The sequence below is a fragment of the Nuphar pumila genome, chromosome 13 (genome assembly GCF_984573655.1).
Source record: "Nuphar pumila chromosome 13, dmNupPumi1.hap1.1, whole genome shotgun sequence".
NCBI lineage: Eukaryota > Viridiplantae > Streptophyta > Magnoliopsida > Nymphaeales > Nymphaeaceae > Nuphar > Nuphar pumila.
The window spans coordinates 51,652,170-51,675,831 of record NC_143261.1 but is presented as its reverse complement, the minus strand read 5'-3'; the positions used below and the strand labels follow the sequence as shown (position 1 = coordinate 51,675,831).

General features: G+C 37.2%; 1 protein-coding gene across 4 annotated transcripts in view; it reads right to left on the bottom strand.

Moving 5' to 3' along the window:
• LOC149818362 (uncharacterized) overlaps positions 1 to 23,660 on the bottom strand; it is a 134,574-nt gene extending 110,914 nt beyond the window's left edge. For 2 of the 4 annotated variants that reach the window (XR_016427158.1, XM_089984680.1), the window contains exons 1-3: positions 23,438 to 23,660; positions 22,323 to 23,242; positions 9,304 to 9,549 (exon numbers count right to left, since the gene is read on the bottom strand). Coding sequence is in view for 3 of the 4 variants with exons in the window: in XM_089984680.1 (XP_089840806.1) it covers positions 9,304 to 9,549; positions 22,323 to 22,616 (540 nt within the window). In the remaining variant the exon portion in view is untranslated. The remainder of the gene's footprint in view (positions 1 to 9,303; positions 9,550 to 22,322; positions 23,243 to 23,437) is intronic. The other 2 variants (XM_089984679.1, XM_089984678.1) reach the window with 2 other exon arrangements.
• Between the last annotated feature and the right edge of the window lie 2 nt (positions 23,661 to 23,662).

The window sequence follows — 23,662 nt, the reverse complement described above, 5'->3', positions numbered from 1 at the left end:
ATATAGTTGTTTTAGAAAACAACTATTTTTTAATTTAGCCTTTTTAAATACATTTCATTTTTTTTATTTTTTTCATTTTTGCAATAACCAAAAAGGGGTCCACCATAGAGTCGTTGGGGCCCCCAACGGTCACAAATGTGACCGTTGGAGGCTCCCAACGACTCCATGGGAGCCCCTTTTTTTGCTCTCCTTTTGAGGCCATGTGGCCTCGCTTCTTCTCATTTCTTTTTGTATAAACAGGGGTGAACCCCTTTGTATTTTCTTCATGCTTGAGATCTCTCTCTCTCAATAAAGAGGCTTTTATATTTTTGCCTTTCGCAAAGCTTGTACATGTATTGTCCCTTAGTTGACTTGCTATTGTCTCTTTTGTTTGTCCATTGTAGGACATTGCAAGTGCTTATAGCACTCTTTATATTTTCGCATATCTCATTACATGGTATCAGAGCCACTCGGTTCTTAGAGGAAAAAGCGTGGTACGTATATTTCTCATCTATTGTCTCTCTTCTTCTCAATTCTTGGTGGCATTATGGAAGCAAAAATTGACCTATTCTTCAAACTCAATGGAAAGAACTACATGATGTTGGCATCGGTTATGGAGAACAACCTCTAAGGTAAGAAACTTTAGGGGTATGTTATGGGTTCCATTCCAGAACCTAGATAGGAGCTCACAAAGATCGAAGGTGGTCAAGAAAAGGCTCTTGAAGGAGATGCTCGCCTCAAAGCCATTGAAAATCATCAAAAAGAAGTTGAAGATTGGGAAAGCAATCACTCAAAAATCCTTGCTTGGTTCATGAACAATGTCGAGCCCAAGGTATCTGCTAATATAGCTAAATTTCGTCGAGCCAATGAGACTTGGTTTTTTATGAGGAGTATGTATACCCAAAAGGATCTTTCAAGAGCATATTTTTTGCAAGAAAAAATTAGAACCACCAATCAAGGTAATTCAAGTATTCAAGATTACTATAGTGTTTTAAATCCACTATGGGATGAGTTGGCGCTTTTAGAGCCAAAATGGGTTGCTATGAAAGATGTTGAATTAAGACAAAAGCAAATGGAACAAGATCGATTGTTTCAATTCTTATTTGAGTTATGTCTCGAATTTGAGCAAGTGAGGTCATCACTTCTCCGTAGATCTATCTTTCCTCCAATAGAGGATGTCATTGTCAAAATCACTCAAGAAGAAACAAGGTTTGGCATGAGTAAGAATGTTGATGAAGTGTTTGCCGTATTCAAACCAGGCAACAATGTAAAAACCTATACCCCCCCCCCCACTTTAGTAAACAAGAAAACTACAATAAATGAAGAAAAATGATTGTTTGTCATCATTGCTATGAGCCGGGTCACATTAAACCCGCTTGCCCAAAGCTCAATGAAACTTTCAAACCTAACGTGGTCTCTCTCGAAGAATCTACCACAAAAGAATATGAAAGCAAGAATGGTGACCTCAAAGAGACCCTTGGTGAAATATCCATGGTTCTTCAACAAATCTTTAAAGCTACTTCTTCCACATCGGGTGTGGTCATTACGTCTACATTATCACCCGGTACGTACTATTGGATCTTAGACTCCATAGCATCTTTTCATATGACCCCTCATGAAAATGCCTTAGTCCATGTTTGCACCAATTCAAAAGGCTCTTGTGTTTCTACGGCCGATGGAACCTTTTTGAAAATTTCTAGTATTGGAACTCTAAACTCAAAAAATTCACAAAATCTTTTTATTACAAAAGTTAGAGTTGTTCCAAAACTAAATTTAAACCTTTTTTCGGACTCCCAAATTGCCGACCATGGATGTGAAATATCTTTCTCATCTAATGGTTGCTTTGTGCAGGATCTTCGGTCCAGGAAGCAGATTGGGCAAGTCCATAGGAAGGGGGACATCTACTATATGGTTCATCTAAACCTTCCTACAAACTATTTTTGTTCTTATGTCCAAGAAAAAAATATTGAAACTTGGCATAAAAGGCTTGGTCATCCAAGCTATTCAAAAATGTATATTTTTTCATTTGGAAACAAATTTTGCAAGGAAAAAGACATTAATTGCAAAGATTGTATTTTTGAAAAAATACGGTCTATTCCTTTTCCAACTAGAACTTTTCTTTCTTCAAAACCCTTTGAATTGGTGCACTCGGATGTTTGGGGTTCATCTCCAGTCATGTCTAAAGGGGGTTACTCCTGCTATGTCACTTTCATTGATGACTTTACTCGATATGTTTGGATCTATTTTCTTAGTCACAAATCGAAAGTGTTTTCCTTCTTTAAAGAATTTCATATAAAAATTCAAAATCAATTTCAAAGTAATATATTCACTTTGAGAACTGATTCCGGTGGTGAATACTTATCTAATGAATTCCAAAATTATTTAACTCAAAATAAAATTTGTCACCAAAAATCATGCCCTAAAACTCCACAACAAAACGGACTAGCGAAAAGAAAGCATAGGCATATTATAGAAACTGCTAGAACATTGTTTGTCTCTAGAAATATTCCGAAAAAAATTTGGGTCGAAGTCATCTTAACCTCAACATACCTAATCAATAGAATGCCTTCCTCAAAATTAAAGAATGCCTCTCCTTATGAAAATCTTTTTAAATTCTCTCAGGATTTCAATCGCCTTCGCATTTTTTGTTGTAAATACTTTGTTCTCTTACATAAGAGAGATAAGTTGTCTCCAAAGGCAATTGAATGTGTTTTTTAGGCTATGGGAAAATAAAAAAGGCTATAGGTGTTTTGATTTAAAAAATGACAAGTATGTTTCAAAATATGTAACTTTCTTAGAAGATGAGAATGGTTTTGAAAAAATGGAAAGATCAAATGAAAGTGATTATATGTTTTTACATGATCTTATTGATGACATAAATGATGATTCTATTAATCATCTTGAAAGTATAGAAGACACTTGTGATGTGTCCAACTTTGATGTGTCACCACCAAGTAATGGTTCTAGTAATGAAAATATTAATGTTTACACCCAAAGAGATCAAGAAAGGGCTATTAGTGCTTTAGAGAAATAATCTCAAATTTCCGAATCTTCAGAAGAGCCCCCCATTCGGCACTCTTCTAGAGAATCAATACCACCTAATAGGTTTGTATCATATGAGTCTTTAGCACCCAATTATCGGGCATGTTTGATAACCTTACATTCATATTATGAACCCGCTCATTAAAATCAAGCTAAAACTCTACCACATTAGGTTGAAGCAATGAAAATAGAATTAGATGCGTTAAAAAGGGCTAATACTTGGGAAATAGTCAAACTCCCTCCGCATAAAAAGCCTATTGGATGTCGTTGGATCTTTAAAGTTAAAACTAAAAGTGATGGATCCTTAGAAAGATATAAAGTCAGGTTAGTAGCGAAGGGATATTCACAACAATATGGAATCGACTATGAGGAAACATTCGCTCTTGTAGCCCAAATGATTAGTGTCAGAACTCTAATAGTTGTCGCATTAACCAAAAAATGACCTATATATCAACTCGATGTGAAAAATGTTTTTCTAAATAAGAATTTAAATGCAGAAGTATATATGGATCCACCACCCAGAATTAATATTGGACAAGGTCAAACCCTTAAACTCTTAAAAGCCTTATATGGTCTTAAACAAGCCTCGAAGGCTTGGTATGATCGTTTTAGTGATATCATGGTTAAATTAGGATTTCACTCCTATTATACTGACACTACTCTCTTTGTTAAAAGTGCAGGTACTAGCATTTTATCTTACTAAGTCACAAGGACTCAGCAAAGTAGGTGTCGCACCCGTGTCGACGCGACGCGGTGCGGTCAACACGACTTTGGGTGCGTTCAACGCACCTAGGGTCATTTTCGTCCAATTTTTTAACGTAAAAAAAAATTGATGCCTGATCAAAAGGGGTTGCGAGAGAGGATTAGGGCAAAAATTTTTTGCCCCAATCCTCTCTTCTCCCGTGTAGCTCCGCTCTCTCGCTCGCCTCCTCTCCTCCCGACGTCTCGCAGGGGAGCCCGACGCCACCTCCTCCTCTCCCTCGTCGCAGGTACCCTCTCGCTCTCTTGTTGGGTCGGCAGGGGAGGGGCCGAACCCCCCTCCCTGCTCCCCCTCGCTCTCTTGTTGGGTCGGTAGGGGAGGGGCCGAGTGCCCCCTGCTCCCTCTCGCTCTCTTGTTGGGTCAGCAGGGGAGGGGCCGAGCCCCCCTCCCTACTCCCTCTGATTTCAGGGGAGGGGCCGAGCCCCTCCCTGATTTCGGCAGAGGAGGGGCCAAGCCCCCCACCCTGTTCCCTCTGATTTCAAGGGAGGGGTCGAGCCCCTCCCAAGAAAAAATTCTTCTGGGGGGCGCTGCCCCCTACGACCCCCCGCCAGGGGCGGCCCCCCTAGACCCTCGCTCGTTGAACGCGGGGGGGGGGGGGGGGGGGGGGAGCCCCCGAACCCCCAGTAAGGGCAAAAACTCTGAATAAGGCTCCACAACTCATCATTGGACTCGGTATTATAAATCTTGATTGTCTGCATAATTGATTTTAATATAAATTTTTTGTGTTTTCAGGACAAAATGACAAATAAAGAGAAAGGACTTGTGTCATCTTCTTCCCCATATGCGAGTTCTGCTGCTAGTTTTGTTGATAGTTGTAGTGGGAGTGATGATGTAGGGCCACTATGAGAACATATAGATAGGCAAAAACTGGAGAAGGAGGTGGTGGAAACAAGAGATTTCGATGCAAGCTCTGTGAAAGAGATTTTGTTGAGTCTTACACAAGAGTGAAGGCTCATTTGTTGAAGATATCAGGACATGGCATTTTAGGATGCAGAAAAGTTGATGAGGCAATGCGGAAACAATACAAGAAGAATATGAGAAGAGAAAGACAATGAGTGATTCTTGTGCAATTAGTGTGTCATTTGGAAGCCACCAAGAAGATGCTGAAAAAAAAAAGTCAATATAGGAGGTAGAGGAACGATACAAGAATCATTCAATACATATAAAAGGGAAGATATGGATAGAAAAGTAGAGAGGTATTTTTATTCTAGTTCACTCTCATTTAATGCGGCTAGAAATCCTTATTGGAAGGATTTAGTAACATCTTTAGCAAATTGTAATTTGAGTGGTTATGTGCCTCCAAGCTCAAAAAAAATATGAATCACGCTTCTTGCAGAAGAGAGGGCAAATGTGGAGAGGTTGCTGGAGATTAAAAAATATTCATGGGAGCAAAATGAAGTTTCTATTGTTTCTGATAGATGGACAGATATTCAAAGGCGTCCACTGATCAATTTCATTGTTTGTTCGCTTAGTGGCCCAATATTCTTGAAAGCAATTGATGCATCGGGAGAATATAAAAATGTAAAGTATTTGAAGGGGTTATTTATAGAAATCATAAAATAAGTGGGTGATCAAAAAGTGGTACAAATCATTACAGAGAATGCTCCAGTTTGTACAAGTGCAGCGTTGAGTTTGGAGAGTGAGTACCCTCATATTTTTTGGACTCTCTATGTAGCATAGCTTAAATCTGACCTTAAAGAGCATCTGCAACCCCAAAGAAGAAGAAAATTCACAAGCATATGCTTTATGTTCATGGATTGAAGATTTAGAAGGAAATGTCAAAAGCATTAGGAATTTTGTTATTAACCATCATCGTGTTAATGTTATATTTAATAGGCATTCTGACCTGAAATTGTTGAAGGTCGCTAAAACACGTTTTGCGTCTATCATTGTGATGGTGGAGAGGATTAAAAAAGTGAAGAATGCTTTGGTTAACATGGTGACTGATGAAAATTGGACATTCTATCGTGTTGATGGTGATATCAAGGCTCAAGAAATTAAGAAATTCATTCTTGATGATGAGTTTTGGGACAGAGTGGTATACTTCCTTCAATTTACGCAACCTATTTGGAAAATGTTAAGAGAATTTAATAAGGATGAGTTTATGCTTCACAGAGTTTATGAAATGTGGGATAATATGATTGAAAAAATACAAGCTATAGTTTTCAAGCATGAGGAAAAAAATCCTGCATTGGATGATTCAGAATTTTTTAACCATATTGATTCAATTTTAGTAAGAAGATGGGATAAGAGCAACACTTCTTTGTATTGCATGGCACATTCACTTAATCCAAAATATTATGCAAATAAGTGGCGGGTAGGTGGTATTGGTCGTGTCCCTCCAAATTTAGACCCAGAGCTATCAAGACATAGAAATATGTGTATGACAAGACATTTTCCAGAAGCATATCTTCTACATCAAGTCACACAAGAGTTTAGAAAATTTTCATCTTCGAGATTATATGGACTGGCATTATTCGCGAGAGAGGAGGATAATATAGATCTTATCACATGGTAGTCAACATTTAGATCAAAAACACCTCTTCTCCAACGTCTTGCATTAAGATTGCTATCACAGTCTGCTAGATCATCTTGTTGTGAAAGAAATTGGAGCACATATTCTCAAATCCACAACATGAAGAAAAACAAACTCACCAGCAAGCGTACAGAGGATTTAGTATATGTTCATTCAAATCTTCGATTACTTTCGCGAACCAATGATGAATACACGTACTAATTTGCTCTTTTAGTTATTTGATTATTTCTTAGTTTTTTATTTAAATATACTTGTATTGTATTTAACATTTTCAAATTGAGTTTGTAACGCAGACAAGGAGCATCAAAATTTTGGGATGTAAACCCAGAAGACTATGACTTCGAGGGAGAGCATGATTTCAACATGACAAACATGGATTTAGTTGAGCCCAGTATTCCTTCTAATGATGCATTTGATGATGAAGAAGAAAATTATTAAGATCCATTACTTCATCGTCATATACATTGTAGGATATACTTTTGGTACGTAATTTAGTTCTTTTCTGCTTTACTTATTTGATTGATATTTAGGTTGATTTATGTAATTGCTTTACTTATTTGATTGATATTTAAGTTGATATATTGCTTGCATGATAAATGATATTATGACAATGTTAATTGTTAAAACTTCAAAATTATATATATATATATATATATATATATGTTTTACATTTTTGCCCTGCCGCACCCCTGCACCCAAGGGTTTTGAAAGTGCCGCACCATACACCCGCAACCATGTGACATAGTTATCTTATTACTTTATGTTGATGACATGATTATCATTGTGAATGATCAAAATATTATTGTTGATGTTAACATGTTAAAAAATAATTTTGACATGTTTGATTTAGGCTTCCTTAGATATTTTCTAGGTATTGAAGTCGCATATTCTCCTAGAGGATATATTTTGTCTCAGATGAAGCTTGTTGCAGATATATGTACCAAGTCTGGCATTTCAGATGATAAAAATATAAAGACTCCAGAGGTCATTAATGTCAAATTAAGGTTGGAGGACAGAGTTCTTCTGGAAGATCTCACACCCTACTGACAACTCATTGGATCTCTCACTTACCTAACCATCACCAGACCAGACATCGCTTATGCAGTTCACTCTGCAAGCCAATTTCAACATGCTCCTATAATTGTGCATATGAGTGTCGTGCTCTGGGTCATCCGATACATCAAAAACACTATAAATAAAGGGTTGTTTTTATCCTCATCTTCTTCATTAAACTTTCTGTTGATTGGAGAGGTAACCCTAATGATAGAATCTCAACTACCGATTTTTGTGTCTTTTTTAGGAGATTTCTTAATTGCCTGGAGATGCAAGAAGCAACAAAAAGTCTTGTTACCTTCTACTGAAGCTAAATACCGGGCTATGGCAACCACAGCAATGGAACTAGTTTGGCTTCGCAGTCTTCTCAAAGACATGGGAGTTGATATTATTGGAGCTTCAAAGTTATGTTGTGACAACAAGAGTGTTATATATATTGCAAGTAATCACACCTTCCGTGAGCGCACCAAACATATCGAGATGGACTGCCATTATGTTCGGGATGAATTTTTACGAGGAACAATTACTCTTTCATATGTCACTTCAGAATATCAGTTGGTGGACTTCTTTACTAAAGCCCTTCGTGCTCCCCGCTTCATGTTTCTTCTTGGCAAACTTTTCGTCATGTCCCCGTAAATTATTTTTTGTCTGGCTGGCCCATGTATATGATTTTGATCATGTACATGTGTCAGCCAACAAGATGGTACATGTGTATATGTGGTCTGGCTGACCCATGCGCATGATTTTGACCATGTACATGTATCAGCCAGCAAGCTGTCAACATGTATATTTCAGCCTGGCCGACCCATGTACATGATTTTGATCACGTACATGGATCAGCCCCAGTTATTGGCTTGATAATCAGACGAGCTATGATATGTTTATTGTTTTGTTGATTCATGTACATGAATCTGATCCGTAGATTGCATAATTACTGTTATAGTCTATACATGTATATAATTCTGAGTATGTACATGAATCGGACAAACTGTGTATGGTTTTGTAACAGCAAATACACGTAGATGAAGATGATCATGTACCTGATACTCTCTCAATAGATTCTTTATATTTTTTATTTGTCTCTTTTGCACATAAGTGGCATTGTGTATGTGATTGTATCTTGACCCATAAGTGGTATCCATTGTGTATGTTGTACTTGCCCATAAGAAGCATTTGTTTGTATTTGTCATATTTCATTACACACTGCATTGAGTAGGCAAAAGGAGAACAGTTCACGAAGCATCTAGCTTACAAATAATCCCCCTTTCTCATGTCAAGAGACTAAGAACCATAGGATACCAGCAATTGGGATTTCAGGAGACTTGCTCAAAAAAATGTTCCAGCATGGGAATCTAGTCATCCCTAGATGATTCCTTTCCTTAACCTAGAATTTCCTCATTTGTTCACATTTCTGTTCCAGAACACTAAAATAAAACAGAACTTTAATAGCTAGCCTCCACAATTCTCGGGGGTTTTTCCTTTGCAGAATTACAATTGCTAAAATGAGATGATCCTTCAAGCACTCAATATGCACCAAGTCCTAATGCATCTTCAGTCACTTGAAGCAAATGATGCTGTAAAACAGTGAGGTTTCACTAACTTTAAGTGCTAACACATTTACCAATATACATCATTATCAACTTCTAGACAATGTTAAATCATGTAGTAAAGTTAAAAAGAAGAAAGATGAACCCATCTAAATTTAAAATAAACAGGATTCCACATCCATCACTTCTCTGTTTACGAAGAAGAAAACAAGTCACCAAGAAAACGAGATTTATCAAGTCTATTTAACCATACTGGTAGTTCTAACTACCTTCAAAAATAATAAGTCATAATCATAAGTGTGTATTGTAACAGAAGCAAAAGCATTCTCATAGTCAAGTATGCAAATGCAGAAGGAACCTTTCGATTTATGTCATAGTGCACATACCCTGTGAACAGCATAGACAACATATTCAGTGTGCTCTTCAAGTATCTGTCCATCCATTGCTGAGTGTTCCCCTTCGAGATCAACAGCAAACCAGTCAAGCATGGATGAGTATTGATTAGGTGGTGTGAAAGTGATATCCCCATCCCCTCCTCCCACCTCAGGTGTAAAAGAAGCTTCCTGGTAAAACGTTGGCTCAAGAGAACCTCCTTGATATGCTCTGTCAGACTCTGCTGCCAAAGACCGCACCTATGTAAAGAGAAAGGATCAAACAACAAAGATGATGAAATAACGGAAAAATGAATCACCATTTTGACAGCACAAAAACATTAATTATACAATAACAAAAGGAAAAATCTGAGTGATATTCACAAGACTTCTTGGAGAACTGCCATACATGATTAATAAAATGCAAGAAACAAAAAAGAAAAGAAAAGAAGGGACAGATACCTCAGTGGGCAGCCAGCTATAGTCTAATTCAAACCCATAGAAGCAAGAACCACAATGAGCATATTAAACAAGTAACTGGACCCAAAAGAAAATAAATTGTCTAGATGGCCTAATCAATTGAACCCATATGTAAACAAAAAGAGGCAAGATATAAAGCAGCAGCTCAATCTTCATAGCCTCCTACCACCATTTTCTCCATCTTGACTTCCAAAACTCCCACCAAATGTGCAATGAGCCATAAGAGTAGGCTACATGCTTTCTTGAATTTTCAGAACAAATGCAGACAAGCACCCAAAGGAATGACTAGCCCATGGCTATCCAAGAATCCATTCAATAATTTAATCTCCTTGTTGTTTGCCATAGATTAAGCTAAGAGATGATTAGTGTTAAGATAAATGTAACCATTTTGTGTATTTTCATATATATATATATAGCGAGAGAGAGAGAGAGTGTTCCTTAGGCCTCCTCCGTTAGGTCACGTTAGGCCCTTCAAAATCAAAGTTTAAAGTATTTTTTTTTCTCACATCAAACACCATAGATGTGATCTACATGTTTTGTTTAGTAGGAACCAGCTTTTGGATCGACGGAATCTGACCTGTATACAGGTTTTTCCAGTGATCCAAATTCAATGGCTATGAAGGTACCAGTTTTTCCCAGATTAGAAAAACATGTTTTTTCGTCAAAAAAAAACATAATCCAAAAGTTGATTCCCACTAAATCAAGCATGCTAAACATGTCTAACGGTTCAGATCTATCATAAAATATTTAAAACCTATGGGGCAAAACGAGAAATGGGGCCTAATATGTTATATATGTCAGAAATGTCAGAAATGTCAGCCTGCAGGTGTTAGATATGAGGTAAAGAAAGAGAAGAGAGAGAAGAGTAGTCGGCGGCAATAGGGTTTTCCTTTTTTCTTAACATTTATAAGTGGTACAGTACAGGGCATAACTTTACACAGGTAATAAGAACTAATTACAAACATGCCACCGCTGTATCTCGAGGTGGATCGGGTCCGTTGTATCTCGAAGTGGATCGGGTCAGATCCATGATCCAAACTAACAGCCTCCCTCAAGTTGAGTATGGTCTTTGATCATGCTCAACTTGTCTTTGAGTGCCCAAAACTGATGAGTGGATAATCCCTTGGTAAAAATGTCAGCAACTTGCATATCTGACCTAACATATGCAGGTTCAACTTCTTTTTCTTCCACCTTTTGTCTAACAAAGTGTTGATCGATTTCGATATGCTTCGTGTGACAATGAAGAATGGGATTGAAGGCAATATTAATAGCACTCTGATTATCACAACGAAACATAGAGGACGAGATTGGTTCTTGTAATTCTTGCAGTAGATGTCTCACCCACGTAACATCGGTTGTTCCTGCTGCCACTGCACGATACTCGGCTTCAGTACTAGATCGCGCCACTGCCTTTTGCTTCTTGCTACTCCATGTTACAACATTATTGCCGATAAGGATGCAATACCCTGAAACTGATCTGCGCTCATCAGGGTCACCAGCCCAGTCTGCATCTGTGTAGGTGAATAGTTGATGTCCTGACGTATAAGCTGTGTCTTTGTTATACATCAAACCATCTCCAATCGTACCCTTTAAATACCGAAGGATTCTTTTTACCGCTTCCATATGTGCATCTGTAGGAGCATGCATAAACTGAGAGGCCTGATTGACAGAGTATGCTATGTCAGGCCTAGTGAATGTTAAGTATTGTAACATCCCTACAACTCGACGATATAAAGTTGGATCATGATAAGTAGTGCCTTCTTTAGCACTTAACTTATGATTTAGAAGACAAGGTGTGCTAATTGGTTTTCAATTCTCCATCCCTGTAGCGAGTAGAATATCAATAGTGTACTTATGTTGGCTCAATGTAATAGTCTCATGTCGACTATCAACTTCCACACCCAAAAAATATCTCAAGGAACCCAAGTCTTTCATCTTGAATTTAGCCATCAGCATAGACTTAACCCAAGATATGTGATCCTTATCACTCCCGGTAATAATGATATCATCAACATATATAAGCACCCAAACAATAGCGGAACCACTTTTGAAGATGAACAATGAATGGTCTAGAACACTTTTATTGAACCCATGACGCTGGATCTCTGTGGAAAAACTTTCAAACCAAGATCGAGAAGCTTGTTTTAATCCATAAAGAGAGCGTCGAAGTTTACATACCCAATTTGATGAATCATGCATGCTATATCCAGGTGGCTGCTCCATGTAAACTTCTTCCTTTAGTTCACCATGCATAAAAGCATTTTTAACATCAAGTTGACTGAGTGACCATCCATGTTGTAATGCCAACGCAATGACAATCCTGAATGTGCCCAGTTTTACTACTGGGCTGAACGTTTCATCGTAGTCCTGCCCATATTGTTGTGTGAAGCCTCGTGCAACCAGACGAGCCTTATAGCGCTCAACACTGCCATCCGGTTTGTGCTTGATCTTGTACACCCATTTGGATCCTACAACATTCTTGTTATCTGGCCTTGGCACAATTTCCCATGTGTTGCATTCATGCAATGCTTCCATTTCCTCATTCATCGCCTCTACCTAGGCACGAGAATTTACAGCATCATGAAAAGAGGAAGGTTCTGTTTCTTTGGACACTCTGGTTAGAAATGTTTGAAAATCCAAAGAGAAATTGTTATAACTTACTCAGCGATCTATAGGATGTCTAACCCGAGTGGAATGTCGTAGAGGAGTCTCAGCATTGACTGGGTGAGTTCTACGAGAATAAACAAGACCAGAAAAACGTGAGGATGTTGTTGTAGGAGGAATGTCTTCCATATGTGGTTCCACATCAAAAGTATAGGGTTCATTGTCTGTCAATAAAGATGAATCATCATGAGGCAACGAGTCATATAAAAGTGAGTCACTGAGCCAAGGATCATAACTGTCCTGTATATCTGTGGAAGATGAACCCAGAGTGTCAAAATTTTCATCATCAAAAACAACATTTCTGGATACCCGAATTTTGCCTGTATGAGGATCATAACACCTGTATCCCTTATAGTCATCTGCATACCCAAGAAACTTGCACTGTACAGCTCTGTCTTGAAACTTATTCCTCAATGAATGATCAATATGAACATAACATACACAACCAAAAGGATGTAGTTCTTCATATGATGGATGACAATTATAAAGAACAAAATACGGAGAATTATCTTCAAGGATGGTCATGGGCAACCTGTTGATAACGTAAACAGCTGTGTGGAAAGCCTCGGTCCAAAGGGAAAAAGCAATGCCCACAGTATGCATCATGCTCAAGGTTGTTTCAACAATATGCCTGTGCTTTCTCTCAGCAACTCCATTTTGTTGAGGGGTATGAGGGCAAGAAATGTTACGTGTAATGCCATGCTCCTTCAAATATTCACTAAAATCATGGGATATGTATTCTCCCCCCCCCATCACACTGGAAATATACAACATTGGTATTGAATTGGTTTTGGACTAGTGCATGAAACTGTTTGAACAACTTGAAAACTTCATGTTTGTTTTTCATGAAGTAAATCCAACTAAAACGAGTGTAAGAATCAAGAAAGAGTACATAGTATCGAGATCCAGAAAGAGAGGCAGTGGCGCAGGACCCCAAACATCTGAGCATATAATCTCAAAAGGCTTTGTTGCTCTTTTATTGATACTATGAAAAGGAAGTACATGACTTTTGCATAAATGACAACTTGGACATTTTGACTCTAAACTGACTGCGGGTATTAGACCTTTAGCAGACAACTTGTCAAGAAAAACTTGACTACAATGACCCAAACGAAGATGCCATAAGTTTGGCTTATTAAGTTTCAAGACTCTAGATGAAGAACTATGATCTGTGGATAGACTCAAAAATGTTGGAAAGGAAGGAGCTGAAGAAGCCACGGCTACGGAAGACGACGTCTTCAAAGGCACATGAGATTCTTCAAAGACGTACATGTTCTCGCGCCGTTCACCTTTAGCGAGTGTCTTCTTGGTGTGAAGATCCTTAAGATAAACAGAAGAAGGAGTAAATTCAACGGAAGAATTTGTTTCATCAACTAATTTAGACACAGATAGAATATTCTTTTGAATAGCAGGTGTGAGTAAGACATTTGACAAGGGTAATTGAGATTCAGGCAAAGAAAGGGAGACATTTCCAGTGTGAGAGATGGGGTGGTGAGATCCATCTCCTATGACTATAGTGCCATTTCCAGTGTAAGGAGTCAAGTGAGAAAATTTACCTGCATCAGAAGTAACGTGTGCTGCTGCCCCTGAATCAATATACCATATACCTTCCTCATTTTGGTGCAAATTCATCTGATTGAAAGTAGTCATAAGGATATTTTGTACGTCCTGTGGAAGAACCTGTCCCTGAGGAGTAGGGCAAACTGATGAGTTGCCTTCTGCCCTGGCCTACTATCTGGCCTCCCTGATTTGTTCCGGTTCTGAGGATTGTACCAGCAGTTTGCTTTAACATGTCCCCGTTTGTTGCATAGAAAACAAGTAGGAACACGTCCTCCTCGTGGTACACTGCTTGAACCAATACCTCCTCCACCTGGTGTAGGCAGTAATCCTCCTTTGTTCATAGGTGTTCCATTGTGGCGAGGGGGAGTAAATGAAACTCCTGTTTGAATAGGCGTATGTGTCATCATCACAGGATGAGCATCCTCTGACGTGTGTTCCTGATTTAAACTGACCTCATATTGCAAAAGCTTAGATTGAAGATCATCAAAACATGGAAGGACTGAGACAACCTGAAGTGTCGTGCAAAACATGCGATATTCAGGTCCAAGACTACCTAATACTTGTTGTACCATATCCTTATCTGATACAGGACTTCCAATGGCAGCTAACTGATCTGTAATCACTCTGACATCCCCCATGAACTCTGTAATGGATTTGTTTTCTTTTCGCATGGATTGGAATTTCCACTTGAGTTGCAAAGCCCGAGATTCGGAAACCTGAGAAAAAGAATGAGCTAGTCCATTCCATAACTCGGCAGCGGATTGGTCATCAGAGATAGTTTATAAAACACGATCAGAAAGTGTGGAGGTTATGTAAGCAACTAATGTCTGATCCCGTTGTACCCATATGTCATAAGTTGGATTGGTGCTTCGAAGTTGACTCACCTTCCCATCTTCACCTGTTATTTCCTGCATGAAATGTGTAGGTGGGGCGGGTGATCGCCCATCTAGATGCCCATAAAGACCATGACTGCGAATAAAAGGCACAATTTGGCGTTTCCAAAGCAAATAGTTATCATGTGATAACTTGTGGGTCATGAGGTGAGTAAGAAAACTAGGGTTCAATTTGGAATCCATAGATTTTATGAAGAATGAGAGAACAAACTGTATTTAACAGTGTATTAAGAGAAGAAGAACAGCAATATTGTGTGCTGAAAATGATATCAGCAACACATTGCACAGAAATATAGTGACGTGTAACCCAGAAAATAATCTTCACACACACACGTTATTCAAAAAAAAAATTGCAATGTTGTGTAACGTGTGAACCAGAAATAGCAATGTTGTGTGCACAGAGAAATAGCAATGCTGTGTGCACAGAGAAATAGCAATGTTGTGTAACGTGTGAGCTAGAAAAAGAATTGGAAAAGAAAAGGAATCAAAATAGAAATAAGGATGCGCAAAACTGGGATGCGTGAAATCAGATTAGGAAAAGGAGAAACTGGAGAAATCTGATTAAGGAAAAGAAACAGAGAAATAGAGATACGTGAAACTGGGATGATGATGCGTGAAATCAGATTAAAAAGAAAACTGGAGAAATCTGATTTGAGAAAAAAACAGAGAAAAGATCAGAAGATCAGAAATAGATTTAAGGAAAAAGGGATAGAGAAAGCCTACGTCCTTTCACGCACTGGTCCTTATAGGCCTTCCAGATGATCGATTTCCGTGCCTGTGCTCTGATACCATGTCAGAAATGTCAGAAATATCAGCCTGCAGGTGTTAGATATGAGGTAAAGAAAGAGAAGAGAGAGAAGAGTAGTCGGCGGCAATAGGGTTTTCCCTTTTTCTTAACATTTATAAGTGGTACAGTACAGGGGATAACTTTACACAGGTAATAAAAACTAATTACAAGCATGCCACCGCTGTATCTCGAGGTGGATCGGGTCCGCTGTATCTCGAGGTGGATCGGGTCGGATCCATGATCCAAACTATATATATATATATATATATATATATATATATATATATATATATATATATATATATATATATATATATATATATCCAACAACTAGAAAGGACTCTCCTTATTCCCTCTTCTCTCCTCTTTTCCCTAAAAATATGAGGGTGTGTGCATATGTGAGTTTTGAGAGAGTGATAGGTAGTTTTAAGGTTTTTATGTGTTTGAGTGTTTTGTAGTGAGGTTGTTTTGTTATTTTGTATTTCTTTGTATTATTTGAATTTCATTCTTAATGAAATTATTCATTTTATAATTCTTGTATTCCATTTTTTACTTTTATGGTGAGCTTGTATTCAGATACATTTTATTTTGGTTCTTAGTGTTCATTCCGGAGTGCATCAAGATTCATGCCTTTTTCTTGACATGGTACCAGAGCCAAAAGACATCATGGTCTTGAAGTCTTGTTTGTGATCGTGCTTCAAAGGAAAAATTCTGACTTGTTAAATTGCTTGGATTCAAGGTTCTCTCATTCCGGTATGTACATTGTGACTATTGAAAGTCCGTATAATATAGTGTATTATAGAGATTTGTAAAGTAACTTTTAGGCTACTATGTACATACCCTATAAAGGAGGGGTACACTAGTCTTTTATCTCCTTTCTTTTTTGATGTCTTAAGGGGACCCTTTAGTTGAAACTACTTATTCATGACATATAATACAAGAACTTTTTTCTCCCCATTTTATTGTGCCTCTTCTAACCCTAACCTCCCTTACTCTTATCTCTTTGGATTTTATCATGGTATCAAAGCTAGAATGCACGAGGAGGAGACTTTGAATCAGGAAGGAGAGCTCGGTACAGTGTGACATCAGCTGACATCATCTTTGGAAGAAAGATTGGTCTATTCAGACCAGTTTTAGTTATATTGTGTTCCCCACTTGCTAGGGTTTGATTTTGGATGTTCAACAAAGCAAACCCCATTAGATTTGGTTTAGTTTTGGATTTTTTTGTGATTTTTTCTTTATTTTCTGGATATAAGGGTTAACAGTGTCCAGATTTGATAAAAATGCTTAGTCTGTTTGCATGTGTGGGTTTTGGCACCTCTTAAGAATTAAGAGGTGTATTCTGGTCGTTTTTGAGTAAGGAGGAGATTAAATGTGGTTTTGGTGGCTGAAATTGACTTTATGTAGAGTTTTGATTGCTCTTTTGAAGAAATATTTGGGGCGGTAACCAGTATTTTGGGATTTTGGCTATCGATATGCTTATTTATAGGTGTTATGTTTATTTTTTATCTAAATACTCAATCTGTGGCATATTGGGTGTGCTTTTGTGTGGTTTAGGTGGCTGAGATTGACTTTCCGGGGAGTTTTGATTGCTCTTTTGAAGGAATATTTGGGGCGGTAACCAGTATTTTGGGATTTTGGCTATTTATATGCTGATTTGTAGGTGTTCTGTTTATTTTTTATGTAAATACTCAATTTGTGGCATACTGGGTGTGCTTTTGTGCTATTTTTGTGCTAGTTTCCATACAAACTGGGCATCGGTAGAAAAGAGACCCTCTTGATTGTGGTTTCAGCCAGTTAGTTTATCAGGTTTGGGTCTTATATTGCACAGTTTCACCTCTATATAGTGTATTGGGTCTTTGTATTGTTGTGGTGTGACTGGGTGCATCATTTTGGAAGTGTGTATGTTGTGGTCGTTTATGTGGGTAGTTGAAAAGAGGTGTCATTGAAGCTTGGTGGCTTGAGAATCTATCGTATACTTGTGACTTTGTACAACATATTATGGTTCTTTTTGTTGTATTTTGCTAGTTTGTGTAGGCATCGAAAGGTATAGTTGGGGGTTGGTGAGTTATGGAGAAGGATAATGTCATGGTTGTATCCAGGTAATTGGTGGTAGAGTTACTAGGTGGATTTTGGTCATATGAATAATTATTGTCTCATTCTCAGGAAGAAGAAGGGTGGTGCATATGAGCCTCTACTGAGAGTGAGGAAGTCATACCCAAGGAGGAACAGTCAGGTGGTTCTTCATTAGTTGGTGGTGAAGTAATGAGTAGTGGGCAGTTTCAGATATTAGAGCAAGTTCAGTAGGAAATTCAGCATCACATTCAACAATTACAGCTTCTTTTTCAGTCAGTCGTTGGCCCTTCTTCCTTTGTAACTCCTGCCTCCTCCTTTGGTACTGCTTTCTCAGGTTCATCACCTAGTTGGCTAATAGACTCTAGGGCTTTTGCCATATGACACCTCATGAGTCTGTCTTAGCCAACAGTCGTCCTTGCAGTGGCATTTTCGCACTGCAGATGGTTCTTCTATGTTTGTCTCCAAAGTAAGTTATATTACTTGTGACTCTTATCCTGGTAGTAAATTCAATATTTCTAAAGTTTATCATGTTTCATCTCTTGCTATGAACCTTATTTTTGTGGGTCAAATTACCAAACTTAATTGTAATGTCATCTTCTTTTCTGTTGATTGTGTTGTGCATGATCAGTTGTCAGAGAAGAAAATTGAGATTGATCATAAAAAAAAAAAATTGTACTATCTGGATTGGATCGATATGAGGTAGCAAAAAGAAGTTCAAACCGGATATGGAGCTTCAGTTTTGGATGAGTCTGTTTTATGGCACCAAAGACCGGAGTATATTTTCAGCTTTAGGTTGCAAAGTTTAGTATCCTCACGAAGTTTTGAAAAAATCAAGCTAATTGTGTCAAGTCATGTTAAGGATTGTGTGAGTTGTAGATTGGCGAAGAGTCAAGATTTACCATTCAACTCTAGTAATAGAGAATCAGAAAGCTCTTTTGATTTGGGGGTCCTTCTCCTGTTGTATTAAAAGAAGGATCATCTTATTTTGTGACTTTCATAGAAGATTGTACACGGTTTACATGGATATATTCTATGAAAAACAGAAGTGATTTTTTTGAAATCTTTAAGAGCTTTTGTGTCATAGTTGAGAATCAATTTGCAACTAAGATCAAAACTCTGCGTAATGACATTGTGTTTGAAATTTTTTTACAAGAGAGGTGTGGTTTATCAAAAGTATTGTCCTTACACTCAAAATGGCGTAGCTGAGAAGAAAAACAGACATATCTTGGAAACAACAAGAGTTCTTCTATTTGAGGGGAGGTACCCAAAGTGCTTTGGGCAGATGCAATTCAATTGGGCATCTATCAGATAAATCGTATGCCCTCTAGAGTGCTTAAAGGCATAAATCTTTTTCAAAAACTGTATGGAAAAGTTTCAAGCTATGATATGTTAAAAGTGTTTGGTTGTATATGTTTTGTTTTGCTAGCTGACAAATACATGAACAAGTTATCTCATAAAGTTGCCAAATGTTGCTTTCTTGGTTTTGCTAAGGGTCAAAAAGGGTACAAGTGATATGATCCGGTTGGAAAGAGAGTGTGGGTATCATGGCATGTGTTCCATGAGAATATCATGAATGTTTTATAGGCTCTCATAAGATTACGCTATTATGATTGTGTGACATCAATGTTTGACTTTAAGTTATTGCTATATTTAAAACCATCTTATTGTGCAAAATTATTTTGTAAAGGATTAATGATTGTTTGAGTATGGTCTTCGATGGTTTAAATTTATGAGATTAAGGAGTGATTCTTATAATTGATGGAATATTATCCCTTGCTTTATATTATTGGGTATATGCCATGAGTAGCCTTTGTGATTGTTATACTAACTTATTTTGGATTGCATGAGCATGCTTTTCATTCTTAATAAAATTATTCATTTTAAAATTCTTGTGTTCCATTTTTACTTCTATGGTAAGCTTGTATTCAAATACATTTTATTTTGGTTATTGGTGTTCATTCCGAAGTGCATCGGGATCCATGCCTTTTTTGTGACAATTAGCTCCATCATTCTTCAATACCTTGCAAGTTGTAACTTTAATATAGTTCCAGATAAAAGCATTCCATCTACGTAAGTTCCTTTTTTCCACTATTGAAGTCTTCATTTCATCCTAGGTTTTTACCTAAAACCTCTAGACGATAATGAGTAGTATGCATATGCCACATTTTTAAACAAGCCGAGCCAGGGGCTCATTTAGGTCTAGACCCAACTCGGGCTCATGGTGAGCCAAGCCAAGCTTGAGCACTTGGAAAACGCAGTCAAATGAGTTGGCTCGTTGAAATTAAAAATTTGTTTTCTTTTCGTATAGTTGAGGTGGAGAATTGAACAAGTGAGCTCCCATACATGCATACAAGCCAACCATCCTTGAAGTGGAAAATTTATCTACTCTCATGCAATGTCCGTTTGCATACCATCCTTAATGAAAATATATATAAATATGAGGTATACCATGTCCTTCTAGCCGTGTCCTTGTAGCAAAGCAACCTTCTAACCTACCATATTCTTTCTATCATAAACTTATACAATATATCATAGTCACCTATGTAGTTAAAATCATGCCTAGGTGACCACCTAGGCCCCCAACTAGGTCACCTAGGCTACCAAGGTGCAAGTCTACTATTGCCTAGGAGCGCCTAGGCACCTAGAAAAGTCCTTAGGTTGGAAGAGGGGCACCAAGGTTGGCAATTTATATTTATTTTAATAATATTTAAAATATTATAATCATGTTTTGTTTGAGTATTTTGAAATATTTAAGTGTTGCAGTTTTCCCTTTTATTTTTATGCTTTTTATATTTTTATTTCAAATATTTTTGTTCATTTGTGTGTCTCTAGGTGACGCAACTAAACAAATATATGTTTAGATGAAGATGAATGTCAAAAATGTAATTATGTTTTAATTATCAAGATTCATTCATGAATCTTTTTTTAAGTTTCGGTCATTTAAGTTCACAAATTATGTTGAACATGTATTTTATATTATTTTTATGAATTTATTGTAATTTTTAGTTTTTTAGTTTTTAAAATTTTAAAATTGTTTTAGGTCCCGAGTAGGCTGACTAGTCCCACCTAGGCACCGGCTAGGCCTTTTAGGGGGTTAGCGCCTAGACACCGACTAGCGCTTTTGACTACTTAGATAGTCACAAATATCAGTCTTGGCTATATCTCAGCAAGGCAATTTATTGCAATAATATAGGTTTAATTGATAAATCTTGAGAAAATGTTGCAAAAATCTGTGTTTTAAAGTTTAAATATATATATATATATAAATAGGAAACAAATTTACAAAAATAACATGTTTAAATAATAAAATACATATATAATAAAAGAAAAGAGAAAAAAGAAATGAAACACATAATTAAGATATAGAAAAAGAAGTAAAAAACTAAAAATAACTGATAATATCATGATATTATTGCAATAACATTGTGATATTATCACAATAATATTGCAAGATATACAAAATTTTCAAAATATCATCTCTCTCTCTCTCTCTCTCTCTCTCTCTCTCTCTCTCTCTCTCTCTCTCTCTCTCTCTCTCTCTCTCTCTCTCTCTATATATATATATATATATATATATATATATATATGTGTGTGTGTGTGTGTGTGTGTGTGTGTGTGTGTGTACTCATGTATGTATGTATCATTGTCACCAATATTGCTGATATTTTGAAAATATCAGGACAATATCAGCAAAATCAAGCAAATCAATAATATCACAATATTTTTAAAATATCGCCAGAAATGAAAATATCATGATTTTATCTCACGATTATTTTGAAAGAAGTTCTTATTTTACATGTATTTTTTATTTCTTTTGTATTTTAAAAACTTTTCAAACTTATTTCCTTATATTTTTGCAAGAAAAAATATAGAAAATATATTATTTTCTTGTCTTATTTTTTTTTAACTCCCAAATTTTTCTTGAGAAAAACCACTCATTGAAATTCTCTCTATGAAAACCCCTTGGTGAGAAATTATGTTGAACGATACAGGTGACTATGGTATGTATACATATACATACATACATATATATGTATGTATATATATATATATACTTAAATGAGTTTGCACGAGCCAAGCTGAGCCCATACTACTTCACCATCTATTAGATTTAAAGCTAAAACCTTACTTATATACCATTTCATTTTCAAAATAATGTGTGTTCGTGGAAAGACTTCTTTTTGTCACTTTACAATAATTACAGATCATTGTTTATTCAGTAATTATAGGTATTTCTTCAACCATTTACTTACTGAATCAATTGCCAGTCATATCATAGCTATGACTTTTTGGACTCCGGAAAGGTTCCCATACAACAAGATTTCAAAGCAAGTTTATGATCATGAGCTTCCTGTGTATAAAATTACATCTTTCTATGGCATGTTTCTAAAATAACAAAGAGCATGTTGAAAATAATGAAAAAATAAACACCACCCCTGCAAACATTAGATAAGACACCTTAAAAAGGTGTTGTAACTATCCAAACTCAAGAATGAAGTTAAAATAACAACTGAATTGTTTATATTGCCTTCAAAGCAACTGGAGAAAGTACCAAAGAAATGAGAAAGGCATGCCTGTTTGTAGCTTCCGCCATTGCCAGGAATAAAGAGTACAGGAACCCCATTAAGCTTCATGAGATGCTCATTGAAGTCGATCTTCTTCCACCCTTCGTGATACAAGAACAACCCATATTTCTCAGATGATACATTCTGAGGGGTTTTGATAGGAATGTAGGTCGGATACATGTAGGTCATGATACAGCCATTTGGAACGGGTCTCAGTAACCCATACAAAGCCAGAAGAAATGAGCAGATGGTAACCAGGACCACCACTGCCAGCCTACATTTTCCCTTGAAACCCAGCATCATGAAACCAATCTTCAATCTCGAGCTAAACCCATTGAGGAATTCAACGACCACAATGAATCATAATATTGCACAATGTGTTGAAGAAATCATCCAACCAATGTATCATTCAGTCGGATTTCCGAAGGCAAAATGCTCGAACAGAAATGACGTTCGCATGTCTCTGTTAATTCAGAGCAACAACGTGTCTAAGACATCCTCATAGCACCAACGTCCAGTCCATCACTCAGAAAAATGCCAAACCGAAACCACGATAGGTATCAAAATGCCTGAACGTGCAAAGATTAATTCACTTAATTCTGACTTCCCTCAACAGTCAAAATCCAGTATTTCAATCACAGAAACCCTAGAGTTCTAATAGATGAGAAACGCAGAACATCTTCATAGATCACATTGCACAAAAGAGACAAACCTTCACACTATTTCAAGTTCATTCAAGCGGTTTAACTAAATCAAATCCCTAAAAAGGCCTCCAAAGGACGCCAGTTTCATCGATCTTCAAAAGGCAACCACCATGTGCAAATCTGCAAAAAGGATAGCTAATCTCTAGAGCGATCTACCATTTTTTTCTCTTTTAAACTCAAATCCGCAATATTTGCGCCGATACCTCTCGCTAAACCTCATTCGACCTGAAAATTCAGCTCAATATTCAACCAAAATCTCTGGAAAACCCTAATTCGGTCACAGAAATCAACAAAAAACAGGGAAAACCCAAGAAACCAAGACGAAAACCATAGAAAAATTATTCCTGCTAGAATCAACACAAAATTTCGAACGTATTAGGAAAAATCTCGATTAACAACGACGAAATGCCCTAGCCTTACCTTATCGCATCCGAAAAACCAAAAGAAACCCGGTTTTCGCCAAATCCTAGGCAGAAAACCCCGAAAAACACCGGAATTTCACGATCCGATCCCGCTTGCTCTTCTCTAAACCCCTCGCCGGATCTCGGAAAACCGGATCTGGAAATTCAAAATAAAAAGGAAACGAGAGAGAGAGAGAGAGAGAGGTGGATGAGTTGAAATGAGAACGAAGAGGCTGACCAGAGA